The sequence below is a fragment of the Limulus polyphemus genome, unplaced genomic scaffold (genome assembly GCF_000517525.1).
Source record: "Limulus polyphemus unplaced genomic scaffold, Limulus_polyphemus-2.1.2 Scaffold36, whole genome shotgun sequence".
NCBI classification, from domain to species: domain Eukaryota; kingdom Metazoa; phylum Arthropoda; class Merostomata; order Xiphosura; family Limulidae; genus Limulus; species Limulus polyphemus.
The window spans coordinates 108,435-123,923 of NW_013665646.1; the positions used below are offsets into that span (position 1 = coordinate 108,435).

Sequence of the window (15,489 nt, forward strand, 5' to 3'; positions counted from 1 at the left end):
GCAAAACTGTAATTCTTAATAATACTTCAAATTATATCCAAGGTATTGTTTATTTGCTTTTGAATATTAATTACTACAAATTTTGTAACCGATTGGACATTTCCTGTTATTTTGTATCCAAACAGATAAATTATTATAATAAATAGATTAAGTGTGTATTGTTTTTATAATTCTGTTATGGTAAGTTTGAAAAAAACCAAAAGAAAAACAACCTTCATTGTCACCCCACCCACCATATTCCATTAAAATGTTTCAAAGCTTATTTGTATTAGTAATAACTAATATAATATTTTAGGAATGCTGTTTTCAAGGGCTGAGCTGTACATTAAGTTATCTGTATAAAATTGTCTTATGTCAGTAAAATATATAACAATATTTGGTCCTGTACTTGCTGTTATTTTTTTATGTTCTATGCATTCATATACTTTTCCTGAAAGTAGTTGTTTTCATCATTTCATTCCCTGTTCTTAAAGTGTAGTACAGAGAAATATTTGATGATACAACACCCAAAAAGTTTACATATTCAGTCAGTTAAGAATAGTTCCTTTGCTCATTAGTTACACTGAACCTTATGTCATGCACACTTATGGTGTCACATAAAACGAAAATAATTTTGCCATTTTTATAATTTTTTACATAAATTTCTAGCTTTCTAATGCAAGTGGGCAGACATGTTTCTGAAACAAAAACTGTGAAAAATAACCAAAAAAACATAGGGGTTTACGTTGTAGCTATTGATTCACTTTTATTGCACATTTGGAAAACTATAATTCTGAAACATTAAAATATAAAAACCAAAATTTTGACGACATGAATTGTATGTAATTTAATAAGGCAAAGAGAAATATTATCAGACTACACATACATATTTCTTGGCAAGACAAGTAGAAATATTATCAGACTACACATACATATTTCTCGGCAAGACAAGTAGAAATATTATCAGACTACACATTCATATTTTTCGGCAAGACAAGTAGAAATATTATCAGACTACACATACATATTTCTCGGCAAGACAAGTAGAAATATTTACTAAATATTTAGTTTTTTTTTTTGTTTTATATTATTTGGTACGTCAATATTTTTCTCTCTGTTGGTAGAATAAAAGTTCTTTGTTTTTGTTTCCCAAGAGAAACACAACTACTGAGTAATGGAAGCAAGTGATACACATAGGAGTTGCAAACAAAGAATAATGACAACTATATCGTGAATTTATTACAAAGTAAGTAAGCTGTACTATTTACTAGTGTTTTTATGCAAGCTCTTTGGCTTACACTTACAGCATTACATGTTTGGTTCATCAATGTACAACTGTGGAATATTGTTCCAAATATCTTTTATTGGTCCCCACAATTCAGCCAAGTTATTTGGTCACATTTTGACCACCTCAATTTTTATGTAGATTCATAAAGCTCAAGAATGTTAATTTAGGACTTTGTACTTGCCATACTATGCCTGTTTGTGTTCCATCAGTCTCTTTCCTATTAAAATATTGTTTCATCATATTTGCTCTATGTTTAGGATCATGTTCATGTTGGTAGATGAATCTCTGCTCAATGAATCATGTTCCTGAAGGAATGGCAAAATGGATCAGAAACTGCTTGTAACTGTCAGCAGCCAGAGTGGCATCAATTTTGTGTAGATCCCAAGCACTGTTGACTGTGATGCAGATTTTTCACCATGTTTTATTGCAGATCTTGAAAGTTAATACCATTCTCACCTCAGTCATTGAACAAACTTGGATTCAACCAAGTTTGCTCAATCCACTGTTTATAGTTAAGTGTACTTTCAACCTGTTGATTTGGATTTCTATTCTCTGAAGTAGTTTCAAGCAGCTGCATGTTTACTGGGGCCACTTCATGCTAATGTGTATTTTTAGGTAACATTCATGCTGGTATCTACATCAAGATCATTGGCAAGATCTGTAGCTTGTAAAGAAGATACCGTGAGATATTTAACATCATTTTAGGAGAATTTTCGTTTTCTACCATGACCACTATTATTATTAACACAGAAAGTTTCATTTCACATATCCTCTTAAGAGTCTTTCATACAGCTTCAACTAAAACATGAAGTCTTACTGCAAATTGTCACTTTTTACAGCTGTCAAATTCCATGCCTTTTCCCAAGTTGAAGATTTAGGTTTTTAAAGAACCAAGAAAATCACTGAAGAATTACAGCAACTTTGGAAGTTTATACTGAATACCCACTAAAAGTGAATGGTATAGAAACAATTATGATAATATAAAGATTAAATAATGAATACATAGAAATATCAACTAACAAGATAATAAACATTAATCCTGTGTGATATGAAAGACGTTTGCTCCATGTAAACCAAATATTGATTTTAAACTTTAGTATTTTGTGAATGTAACTTGCAGATAATTCTAACAAACAGCTTTCAAAAAAAAGGTCATCTATTGATATCTTAGTTACTTTTTTTTTTCTCTTGAGCATTCAGTTCAATAAATATAAGATTAATTGATAAATTTGAAGAGAAAAAAATACTTTAAATGGTCGGGGGCGGGTTATTGTACTTCGACACCTGTATGTTTCGTAGTATATTCTACACGCTTCACTTCATCAGAACAATGGTCTGAGGAATATTCGACCATAATGACTTAATCTTTCAACACTTCGGTTATCGTGGGATTTTTTTGTGTGCGTGCGTGTGTAACTGTATAGTCTATATGAAAAAAACGAGGGCTACCTGAGAAGGCTATTGTCACAGATTTTCTTTCTTCACATAGAATATAGTTCGTGCATAATTTGCACTTATTAGGTGTTAAAGTTGTATATGGATATTAATTTACTGACACGATCTTACAAGGACCTTTTTTTAAATGTGATTAAGTTTGAAATATTACGTGACTTTTGTCTTTAGAACGGTTGGTTTCAAAACCTTATGACGTAAAACAAAGAATAAATGATTAATTTATAGTCGCTATTCTCAAGACATTACGAAGTTAACCAAATAAAGATGGCTGATTGATTCGTAAATGCTTGTTTCAAAACATTACGAAGTTGACCGCAGAATGATTGCTGACTTATTCAAATTACTATTTCACATAAGTTCATATTGTTTACTTGGAGCACGACTAGAATTAACTTTGTATCATTTTTGTTCACATTTTCATTATTTAATCCATGAAGAGTGGGTAAAACTTCACAGAACAAACTTGCTTTCAAGCCCGGCATGGCCAGGTGGTTAGGGACCTCGACTCGCAATCTGCGGGTCCCGCGTTCGAATCCCCGTCCCACCAAACATGCCCGCCCTTTCAGCCGTGGGGGCGTTATAATGTGGCGGTCAATCCCACTATTCGTTGGTAAAAGAGTAGCCCAAAATTTGGCGGTGGGTGGTGATGACTAGCTGCCTTCCTAGTCTTACACTGCTAAATTAGGGACGGCTAGCGCAGATAGCCCTCTTGTGGCTTTGCGCGAAAATTCAAAACAAACTTGCTTTCGTGTATTCTCCTTCAGGGTTAATTAATGTTTACATCACCAGAACGGACCACGGTAGTATAAGGTACCCAATTATCTTGGACAAGTTTATTGAATACTGCGAAATCTAGCGCTTGTATGTTAAGCACAAAGCTACAAGATGGGCTATCTGTGCTGTGCCGGTTTCTAGCGACATCAGCCCTCAGACTTAACACTGGGCCACTTGTAGGTTGACAAAATTTGACAGATGTATTTTAAATGTAACTTATCTTAAAACGTCACCGGAATTCGTAACAAAGCTCAATCAACTACTAAACCTAACCTTCCTTTTGAACAAAGAGATGCTTTTGTTTTGTTTTGCGATAGATGGTTTGCTTGAAAATTTCGTGTAAAGATGCACAAGGGTTATCTGCAACTTAACTTTGAACTGATTGTTTTTATGCGCAAAGCAATACAATGGGATATTTATGCTGTGATCATCGCACGTAATAAGACTTTAACCTTACCACTGAGCCACGAGGGGTGGACGACAATTTTGAGTTGACAGACTAGAGTGGGAGGGCAGCTAGACAACAGCACTCACTGCTCTTGGGATACTCTTAGGTGACCCAATGATGGTATTTGACTGTCATTCATATAGCCCAATTTCGTCCTTAAAGTGCAGAGCACATTTTCAAAGAAATGAGACGCAAACCGTAAACCTTCCAATTCACCATTAGGCCGCGCCTGGCCTATCATTTTGCGACAGATTAATACTCACTTTGCCTTAAGGTTTTCTTTTAAAGGAAAGTTAGTTTTAACTCAGTCAGTCATTAAATTACAGTATTATCTTATTTCTATAATTGCTGTAGTGTAGTAAAAGCATTGTACCATGCCGATCCATGTAAAGGCTAAAACAGAATAAAAAGTTCAGCCAGAATACATGAATGACTCTGCATAAAGCCCAAAACATTATCTCAAGTCCCCCCCCCCTTCAAAAAAAAAAAAGAAAGCAAAGAAATAGGATCCCACGAAAAAGCTTTACATGCCTAACATGCGTTCAATTGAAATTGTGAGGAACTACGAGTCACGATGACCCTCAAAAAAGATAAAACGCAATTATGATAGTATAATTGACCCATTTTGAGCTTAACGAATTCGTGTTAACTTTCCACTGGGAGAGAATTGTAGTTAAAAAAGTAGAACATTTCGTGCCATAACCCTTCACTTTCCCAGTGTACGTGCGCGCACCAACCTACATCGTGGGAACCTTCAGACATTGAAGTTAACCATTATTTGAAAAGCTACTATCTCTGTTTTACACAGATCGTTAAGAAATCCTCCCAGAATCGACGTTACTCCACAGCTGATTTTCATCCTTACCGAAAAATATCAGTGTTGTTGTTCTCCACCCACTAGTATCGATAATCTGCTTTAAAAACTGGTACAGTTCAGTAAGTGAGGTAAAGAAAAATATTTGTTAGATTTCTGGAAGGAAGTGTTGTAGGCCTACGCTGTAACAATATCATTGAAGTCATCCAAAGGCACGTTCTTAGAAAAAAAATATTTATATGCATCTTATGCCAAAAATATTAATTGCAAACGTGTAAATAATAATAAATTCCAGAAATATATTAAGCAAAAAAAATATATAAAAACTGGACCACAACAACAAGAGTTATTAATATAAATGCAAATAAGATAATTATTGTATCAGTATTTCGAAATAATGGCAAACGACCAATAGCTGTGTTCATAGTGCTGCCTAAATGTGCCCGAATATCCTGCCTTTTTTTTTCAGAAAGACCTTTTTGATACTTTTTTAACCTTTTGGGCCTTTTGAAGGTGCAGTGACTCGCCTATGCAAACTTCTGACCTTGTATCTGAAACCTAATTTTGTTATGGTCGGATTTCAGTTTTCTGTGGCTAGAAATGTAACTGTTGTTCTTGAGAAGAGATACTGATATTATTGATTGAAAATGCTTTATTTTTTATAGTCTACACCCTTGACTTTGAACTTTTGGATATATTATGCATATTATTAAAATTTTCGATGGATTGATCTCAATGACCTCATTGGCATTGTCAAAGGGCAGGCATGAAACACCACATTCCATTCCATTACAATTATTGTATTATACCTCTCCTTATTTGTCACCATATATATATAGTTAAGCCTAAAATAACTTCAATGATACATTAATGTCTTTCTCTCTCTCAGCTTACAAGCTCAAATATATAAAAAATTAGTACAAAACAATGTGGCTAAACACACGTGTATGCTTTGAAACACGGGTGTAAATATTTCTCGTTGTTTTTAGGTATTTTGTACACTGTATATTTAGTAAAACATTTCTACTGTTGTTTTAGAACGCCATTTTTATTAAAAGGGCCAACTTATCGTTTAAATACAAAGTTAGTAAGGCTTTCTGTCAACCTGGACGATTTGCTACATCAAAGCAGTTAAGGGTTTGTGAGGGTTAAATTCAATTTATAAAGACTGAAACTTTAATATCATCAGAATGTTTCAATATTTAGAAATCTTTAAAAGTAAGTTTCAAGAGAAGCTTACCGGCATTTTCTTTATGTTTTTCTATTGTTCACTCCTGGTGGGGGTCGACATTTTTTTCAGTGATAAGAAGAATAATTATCTTTTAGTCACGTACAGTGTGTACATATCAATAAAAAAATAAACATATGAAAATAAAGTAGTTTCCACTAAGCTTAATCAGCTGATTTGTGGAAAACTCCTTAATAACTGTTGTCTATTTATATATATATGTGTGTGTATTGATAAATATAAATAAACAAAACACAAAAAGGCGAAATTGATATTAGAAGTCTATCTTAATCATCATTTTATATTAACATAATATCCTGTAATGCTATTGTACTTTTTATCACAAACAAGCAACAACATAGGTAATTAAAGTTAAATTAATGATAATATTAATCCTATATGCATAACGTACCATTAAATGAATATTAATCAGTTTGTCTATGAACATAAGTTAATAACCAATCTTTTAATTTTTTTAAACTCTGCAATTGTATTTATATTCCATAACTACCTGAAGAGTTGGTTCATTATATATGGTATTGTATATTCTGTATTTATATTCAATAACTCCCTGAGAAGTTGGTTCATTATATATGGTATCTTATACTCGTATAATGAGCCAACTCCTCAGGGAGTTATGGAATATAAATACAGAGTATATGATACCATATATAATGAACCAACTCCTCAGGTAGTTATGGAATATAAACACAGAGTATGAAATACCATGTATAATGAACCAACTCCTCAGGGAGTTATGGAATATAAATACATGGTATTTCATACTCTGTATTTATATTCCATAACTCCCTGAGGAGTTGGTTCATTATATAATGTATTTTATACTCGGTATTTATATTCCATAACTCCCTGAGGAGTTGGTTCATTATATAATGTATTCTATACTCAGTATTTATAATCCATAACTCCCTGAGGAGTTGGTTCATTATATAATGTATTTTATACTCGGTATTTATATTCCATAACTCCCTGAGGAGCTGGTTCATTATATATATGGTATTATATAACTCTTGTTCCATAGTTATTGCATCATATTGAGTAATTTCGTGATCTTGCTTGTTTAAACAGTCAGTTTAAAGAACTGATCAAAATATTAGGTGAAATCACTCATTTTATGTGTAAAATATATACATAGGTGGAACCCTAGCAATAATTAATGTAATTAATTGCAATATTGATAATGATGTTGTTAACGTGTTTTTGTTTGTTTGTTGTTGTTTGTGTGTGTTTAGCTATTAGGCGCCCCTGCAACCAACAAAATCATGGACCCACAAGCAAATTGGTACATATGTAGCCTAGAAAACATACACCTCAAAACAGAGTTCACAATTATTATACCTAATTTGTCACGAGATAACGAAAACTAAATAACAGCAGAAAAGTCAAGTGGCGGAGATCGCTCTTAATTTAATTTTCCAAGTAGTTGTCTCCTGGTGGGACAGCGGTAATTTTATGGAGTTCCAATGCTGAAATCCGGAGTTCGATTCCCCACAGAGGACACAGCAGATAGTCCAATGTGGCTTTGTTTTAGAGCATAATATAAAAAACAAACAAATCTTATTGTTTATATAGCTGATAAATATTGTTTTATATTGTGATAATCTTCATCTCTTTGTTTTTGTCAAATAGTTTTGATGTAGAAATATACTTTGAATATTATGATATTAAAAACTAAATTTTCTTAATATACGTATAATATATTGTTTCTAGACTACTTTAATACACACACACATACACGCATAAATATAACTCGGCCCGACATAGCCTGGTGGTTAGGGCACTTGACTCGCAATCTGACGGTCACTGGTTCATATCCCCACCCATCCTTTCAGCCGTGGGGGCGTTATAACGTCACGACCAATCCCACTACTCGTTGGTACAAGAGTTGGCGGTTGGTGATGATAACTAGCTGTATTCCATCTAGTATTTCACTGCTAAATTAGGGACGGCTAGCACAGTTTCTATCTTTTTTTTTTTTTTACACTTCTTTGAGATAAGTAGGTACTTGGTTTTTGAAGTATTCTCTTGAATTCGGTTTCTTTTAATTTTTGTCACCTTATAGTAAAAGAAAATATGCCTTGAAAAGAGTCTACATCTTATTTACACTTAATATGATAGCCGTGCTGTAATGCTTTTGTAATATCCAAGTTTAAATAAAGCCAATTTATTTAGAGAGTAAGTATTGCTAGTTTCACATTCGTGCCAGTGATATGTAATGCGACATCTGTCGACATGTGAACGCACTTGTCTAATGTGTTGGGCGGTGGGCCAGATATTTTATTTACATTCGTTGTACCGTGACAAGTCACGTATCAACTATCATAAAGTATGCGTTTTTTTAGATATCTTAGGGAAACCAGCATTTATCTTGTAGCGATGGCAGAAGTTTCAATAAAGCAAGTTTAAAATAAAACGTGGATAAGATGGCATAGAGCACGCCGTCAAGTAAAGGAAGGATACCAATATTCCCTCATACCATGCGAAACGGGAAATGTCGGTCGTGGTACTTCAGGGTTCTGTTATCCTTTCGTATGCAAGTCCCTACTCCAGTCAACAGTGTGTATAATATGTTACATATTCCAGTCAACAGTTTGTACGATCTGTTACACTCATTTGTGTTACTCATTGATCTACGTTTAAGCTGCATGAATAGCTTTACAGATGAAAAACGTTAAAGTTGGTTGTACTGTAATAAACTATGCACGAAATATTTTTACCGTAACTAGTTGTATTAGTTAAAAACGGCAATTATCCGACAAAGAGAAAACTAAAACAAACAGCTAGGAAGTCACGACTAACACGTTTTTCATAAAAAAACAAAACACAATTCATAATTTTTCTAGCACTGTTCTTTATCTGCGAATAGATTTTTATCGTTTACTTGGTCTGGTAAGTACAATTCTGTTGATTTAAAAGTTTTGAAGGAAGAAGAAAAAACCTGAAAGGGAATTATTTGAATTTCTTTACAGTATTATTTGAATGGAGATTAATGTAAAACACTTCCTCGAAATATATACATATATAGACGCGTGTGTGTCTCATGCGTACTTTAGTTAATCAGTTATCTAAATATTTTGTTCTTTTCTTCAATATTTTGAATTTAAAAACATTAATTTCATATTTCATGAATACTGTTATGATTCATTTGGTACACACATATGTATTTACTGATTCATCAGCTTTGCTTCATCTGGAACCAGAAGTTGGGTACGAATGAGTAATTTGATAACATTGTTTACGCCCAGTATCTACTGTATATGTTGTGTACACTTTATCTTATTTTATTCTTTTCCTATAAACTTACCAATTTGTGTGAACATATTCGTTTCCAGTTAATACCGAAAAGATGTTTCTATGAAATCTGGTTTGAGAATATGTATGTAGACTTGCTCGTTCAACACAATTCCACACACAGTTGACAAATTATATGTGTTTCAAATGAATTTGTTAACAAACAACAATAACAACATCCCGTTTACTTGTCACATGCTACATGTGTTACCTTGTTTCTGGATAATTTTACAGACGTTGCAGATAGTAAACATACAACCTAAGATATTTTATCTAAGGCTTCCTTCTCAACCCAACGAAGATGAGGTAAAACATTTTTGCGTGTGGTACCACAGGAAAAAGAAGAAACAACTGAACAGTCAGCTTAGCTTTATTCAGCTATGACCGATATTTCGAAAGAAAATAACGAGGACGACAAAACTACAAAAGAAGACATTTTACAATTTGTTTGGTAACACATTGAGTTAGTTACTCAAAATTACAACAGTGTCTTTACTTTCACGTGCTTTGGTTTGAAAAAGGTTCAGAAAATAATTACAAAATAAATACATACACAAAAGGTAGAAGTTTTACTCTCTGTGCTTCCGAACTCTACTAATTTGTTGGCTTTACTCCAGATTCCTCTTAAGTTTCTAGAGTGCGAAGTATTGTTTGTTTGTTTGTTTTTAATTATGCACAAAGCTACACAAGGGCTATCTGTGCTCTGCCCACCACGGGTATCGAAACCCGGTTTCTAGCGTTGTAAGTCCGCAGACATACCGCTGTGCCACTGGGGGGCGAGTGCGAAGTAAAAATGATAGCGATTTACTTGTTGCTTTAAGATCTTCCCTCTCTAACCAGCAGACCCGAAACGAAACCTACAGACCATAAAAACAACTGACTGTAACTTTTATCATTTGAATCTATAAAAAAAAGAAATTAGTAGTTTATTAAGCCAAGTAATACTTTCATAAACCATGTAATTTTTTCTTTAACCAAGAAAGATATTAAGTTCACTGCTCTCGTCTTGGAATTTTGGCGGAAGTTTTTTTTTTTTATCCACTGTGTACATATGAGTGAATAATATCAAAACTAAATGAAAATTAATGGCCGAGTCTAAATACGATGAAAACTTTAACCAAGTTGATCAAGCTAACTTGAAAATAAATTAAAATTTATCTTCCTGTGACAGCGGTGAGTCTACGGATTTTAAGAAAAGCACAAAACACTTAGTAAAAGCCAGTTATTCTTTATTACTATTGCATGAGTCGAAATAAGTAAGATGATAATTAAAGTGTCCGCAAAATAAAAATGATTGTGATATTTCATTCAGTACACTGTGTATTACTCTGAAAACATCTAACAAGATAAATAATGGCTGGAGACGGCTTGAATGGGTAATGAAGAAAAACTTTATTGAACATCAACCCTAACATAAGTTTAAGGTCCGAAATTAAAAGACTTGTTGGTATTTGGTCGATATTTTTATGTGGATTGGCTGCACAAATACAAATAACATCCAGATGCTCTATGCAATTGAAAGTATCAGTTGAATCAAGCAGAGCACACAGATTTCGGTTGATAGTTCCATGCAGTGGCTACGTGAGTTACTTTTCGCTTCCGTAAAAAATTAGTTCATGTTTATTATTTTTCATAAAGCCGTCGATGGCTCAGAGTTAAGTTTGAAGGCTTATAACACTAAAATTCGGGATTCTAGCTTCGCAAAGAGCACAGCGCAGATATACCATTGTGGTCAAAACAAAACAAAAATTTTTGTTTATAAGGTCGAATTATATGTAGATATTGTCAGTCAGAACAGAATTTTTTATATGGCTATAGCTAGAAAAGAAAAAAAAAGATTTCTTGGTAGCCATCAGTCTGTCCTATTTGGATGATGTGCTAACATAGTCATGCCCTATTTCTTAGGCTTTAAATATATACATATATAAATTGTTAAGCATTCATGTCTCCATATTTTAGATTTAAAAATATCCAAATCAAATCGTGATCTGGATATAAAACTTTCGAAAAATTCAACAACGTCTCTGAGGTTTTACTAGTTGTCAATAAACTAACCCCACAAACTGATAAAGTGTCGGTGGAAACTTAGAAAAAACTTGTTGTTCAAGTTGATCAGCGAGTGAGCTATATTTAAGAGTCTTCTCGAGCATCGTTTCGGCATAGACGGTAAGGATATAAAGAAAGCAGGTGACTGTGAAATAACAAATCGGAAGGCTTTAACGAGTATCTCGCGACACTTTACCGTAGACTGCTGCTATCACACATCTGACCAACTTTCACTGATACTGGGTGTAGTTAACTCACTCAAGCACCACCCCACACATCGGTCTCGTCCCTGGGCTACTTTACCTCGATATTTCCTTACGCCTCGCGTGTTGTTACAGAACATAGGTCTCTTGGAACTAATACGGTAATAGTTGGTACTTAATCCTCAAATTATATTACCAGCTTGTGCCTAACTTTTGTCCAGAATATGTGGTGCCTAAGAATAACCATTGCTTTGCTGTTCTTCTGTGTTTTTATCTCTGTCATACACGCCTTTCCACAAGGAGCTCCTGTCGAATCTTGTGATTCTATGCTCCCCCGCCATGAACTATTGAAGCCCAGTCCGCCAGAAAGCTCCCCCTTCAGTTTCATTGCTTCTACAAATCATTATACATACAGCACAATTCCTGGAATAACAGGTACGTAAATAAGACATACCATATTTTTTTTAAAGTTATCTTTAAAGGTGCAAACAACATAAAAATATATATACTATTTTCTTGAGGCTTTATTAGACATCAGTCACATGTTGAGATTTTTAGAATGTTTTAGTAAGAGTTCGGTGTATCAGTCAAGTGTGGAGGTTCTTATAATGTGTTAGTAAAAGTTCGAGATATCAGTCACGTGTTGACATTTTTAGTGCTTTAGCTAGCGTAAGAGAATTTTAGTCACATGTTGAGATTGATTTTTAGAATGTTTTAGTTAGCGTACCAGAATATTAGTCACGTGTTGAGGGTCTTAGAATGTTTTAGTTAGCGTACGAGAATATTAGTCACATGCTGAGGTTATTAGAATGAATTAGTAGGAACTAATAAAAACTAATGAAAATAGGTAAAGAAGGTTTAAAATTTATATCAAGAATAAGAAAATGCATGTCGCACATACGATAGCTAAGTTTAAAACTTATAAATAATTATCTACACTTAGTTACAAAGGCTAAAAAATTTAACTTCAATCTTCATTTTCCGCCTATTAATCTCAAAAATCGATCCTAGTGGGATAGATGGCGCTGAATTATTCGAGTTATTGCAATAACATTATTGGTAAATAAATTACCAACGTTTGATTAAAACTTTATAATACTTTTAATATTGTGAATATTTTAAGTAGAGCCTTCAAAGATTTGAATAGAAATGACGTTAATTGTTTCTCAGTCATTTATAGTTCGTTTTTCGTTTTTCCAGTTGAGATTTTAGGCGCTCCTTTTAAGGGATTTTTTGTAGCCGCCATTGATCCTCATACGAAAAAAAGAATTGGCTCATGGAAAAAGGTTAAAGGAACTGATCCTCTCCCGTGCTCGGCCATCACACACGTGGATCCTTATCCTAAAAGTCACGTGACCTTACTCTGGGAACCGCCGCGTGATAGAGGAGAAGGAGACGTTATTTTTCTGTAGGTTTTTGTTTCGTAAAGGAAAAGAAAAAGCACTTGTTATTTCACACATTTTTGTAATATCTACTATCACCTGCTTAAGATATAAAGCCCAGAAAATAGGGTTGTTACTGTGATCATGGGATTTTATACATGTATAAATGTACATTCATAAGACATTATTTTTTCTCTACTTAATAATGGCTAATTACGTAATAAACAGATATTTTCAATTTAATTATGTTAGTATTAATTACAAAAAAGTCAAGGTTTACATTTTAATTCAGTAAGTTAAACAACAAAAACTACCCCTTTAAGACCCTCCCTCCCCCTAGCGTAACATTAAGTTTATTTTTATAGGGAACTTACAATTTTTTTTTTCATTTTTTATTTCATTGTCGCGTTCATAATGTTTTGTACTGTATCATAACATGTCAATTAATATATTTTCTTTGTTTTTATTTTATTTCATACAGAGCAACAATCGCAGAAAGTTATTCTGTATATTACACCGGTCAAGTGGCAACCGTTCCCATTCCCACTGATGGCGACTTTAATACACTTTTCAAGAAGTAATCATGTTTTCAATGTTTGTGGTCTACAAAAACCTTTATGGTGAAACAAATGTGAAAATATTTGAAAGTTGTACTCGTATGGTTTAGATAAAGGTGTGGAATCTCGTAGGCCTGACATCAATCATAATCTCTGATCAAAGCAAGCTACCAACATAGAACAGAACTAAAAATTAACTCGGTAATTAACATAGTCACAAATGCCTTTACTGATCTAAAATGAGAGATCTCAGTACAAAAATGATTAACACAAATATATGTATATTAAAACAAAAAATCTCCCTATAAGCCAAGTCTTCACCCATAATTACTTAAATGTAGACCACAGCCAAATAATAATGACTTCTAATCAATTAAGTACACACTAGTTAAATGAACATTCCTTGCTAGTCATCATAGTAATTGTCTTACCTAAGATTTGGTTTGAAATACACACAAAGCTACACGAGGGCTATATGCAAGAGGAGTTCCTAATTTAGCAGTGATAGACGAGAGGGAAGACGGCTAGACAACACCACCCATCGACAATCTTTTACCAACGATTAATGGAATTGACTGTCGTATTACAAAGCGCCCATGGCTGAAAGAACGAGCATGTTAGGTGACAGGAATTCAAATCTGCATTCCTCAGATTGTGGGTTGAGCAAACTAACCACCAGGCAATGAATGGCCCTTACCTAAAATATTAAGTATTCAAGGTACTTAAGAGTTAAATGAACATTCCGTATTTGTCACCAATAGAGTTCTCTGACTTATGGAGAAACCTTCAATATGATAAGGAGTAAGGATTACATTGTTTACTTCAAAACCTTCACAACAGGCTACATTTTAGTAGAAGGGTAACAATATAGAAGTTTATAAGTGAAAAAGGTTACACATTAGACCAAGTGTTTATTATCACATTATTCTAAAAATCAAGAATAAAGTGAATCATAAGTGTATCTTTATGGTTATTACAGTTTTATATCATCTTAAGGAGAATTATTAGCATAAACAGGGTTAGGTTATGTATAAATAAATACTCTTCTAAAAGCTAGAATCCTTCATGAATTTTAACTTTCAAACAGATGGAATTCTACTGACAAGAGCAAACTGAGAATATATTTCTTCACGTTCATCATTCACACACATTCAGAGCATTTTAAAACCCCATTTAATATATACATTAATAATGGTTTGTATGGTAATATGGACTGAAATTCATTATATATAATGTTGCCTTTAGATATTGAAACAATTCTCTGCCAACTGTTAAACTTTTGCATATCTTTACAATATAGATGCTACAAATTACCATAACAGTATGAAAGGTTTTAACACCTCTCTTTAAAGCTCAATTCTCCTATTCCAAAGTCATTATTTTCTTCTCATGGGATTAAAACCTATGTTAACTTTAAAAACTGAAGTTGGACAGCTACTAGCAACTCATTAACATACACCTGTTTTGTTATTTTTTCATAGATTGGAAAGAATTCAATAACACTCAAAATATTTTTGTGACTACAATATTTATTGACTCTCAAATCTTGCCACATAAAATAACAACCAAAGGTATCAAATAAGTGGCTACAAGTGTTGTCTTTACACTCAATATTCTCTTATACCCAAATATTATGTCTTTAGCACAGACTTTATTTATCCAAACACACTGAAAGAGTATTACGTATGGCCAAAACAGAAGTGAACTAACAATTCTTTTCTGCTACATGCACGTACAATCCAATATGACTGGTATGCAGCCCACGTCCTGTTTCTTTCCATTCTATAAGACTTTCTTCAACAAAAGGCAAATAATACCCTGACGACATAGGTACTGGAAAGTCTGGAAAAAAAAAATATATATACATATGTTTTCTTCCCTTCGGAATAAGTTTTAATGTTTTCACTGTAAAAGAAACTTCAGAAAGGCAACAAGTTTTAATGTTTTCACAGTAAAAAAAAACCCAGAAAGGCAACAAGTTTTATGTTTTCACAGTAAAAAAA

General features: G+C 33.3%; 2 protein-coding genes across 2 annotated transcripts in view; one reads left to right on the top strand and one right to left on the bottom strand.

Annotated features, from left to right (window-relative positions):
- The first annotated feature begins 11,605 nt into the window (after positions 1-11,605).
- LOC111086209 (putative defense protein 1) lies at positions 11,606-13,510 on the top strand. Its single transcript, XM_022388134.1, has 3 exons — positions 11,606-11,982; positions 12,748-12,955; positions 13,411-13,510. The coding sequence occupies exons 1-3, from the start codon at positions 11,772-11,774 to the stop codon at positions 13,508-13,510; spliced, it is 519 nt and encodes a 172-aa protein (XP_022243842.1). The 5' UTR covers positions 11,606-11,771.
- A 1,485-nt stretch (positions 13,511-14,995) lies between these two features.
- Positions 14,996-15,489, bottom strand: part of LOC106461043 (F-box only protein 38-like) — a 28,322-nt gene continuing 27,828 nt past the window's right edge. The window contains exon 14 of the mRNA XM_013920829.2: positions 14,996-15,328. Coding sequence (XP_013776283.1) covers positions 15,192-15,328 — 137 coding nt within the window. The 3' untranslated portion in view covers positions 14,996-15,191. The remainder of the gene's footprint in view (positions 15,329-15,489) is intronic.

Bases quoted from the DNA above. Each gene is read 5' to 3' on its own strand.
- LOC111086209 (XM_022388134.1), top strand. From the start codon at position 11,772: ATGTGGTGCCTAAGAATAACCATTGCTTTGCTGTTCTTCTGTGTTTTT. The intron at 11,983-12,747 runs GTACGTAAATAA...TCGTTTTTCCAG, and splicing joins CACAATTCCTGGAATAACAG to TTGAGATTTTAGGCGCTCCT. The intron at 12,956-13,410 runs GTAGGTTTTTGT...TATTTCATACAG, and splicing joins GAAGGAGACGTTATTTTTCT to AGCAACAATCGCAGAAAGTT.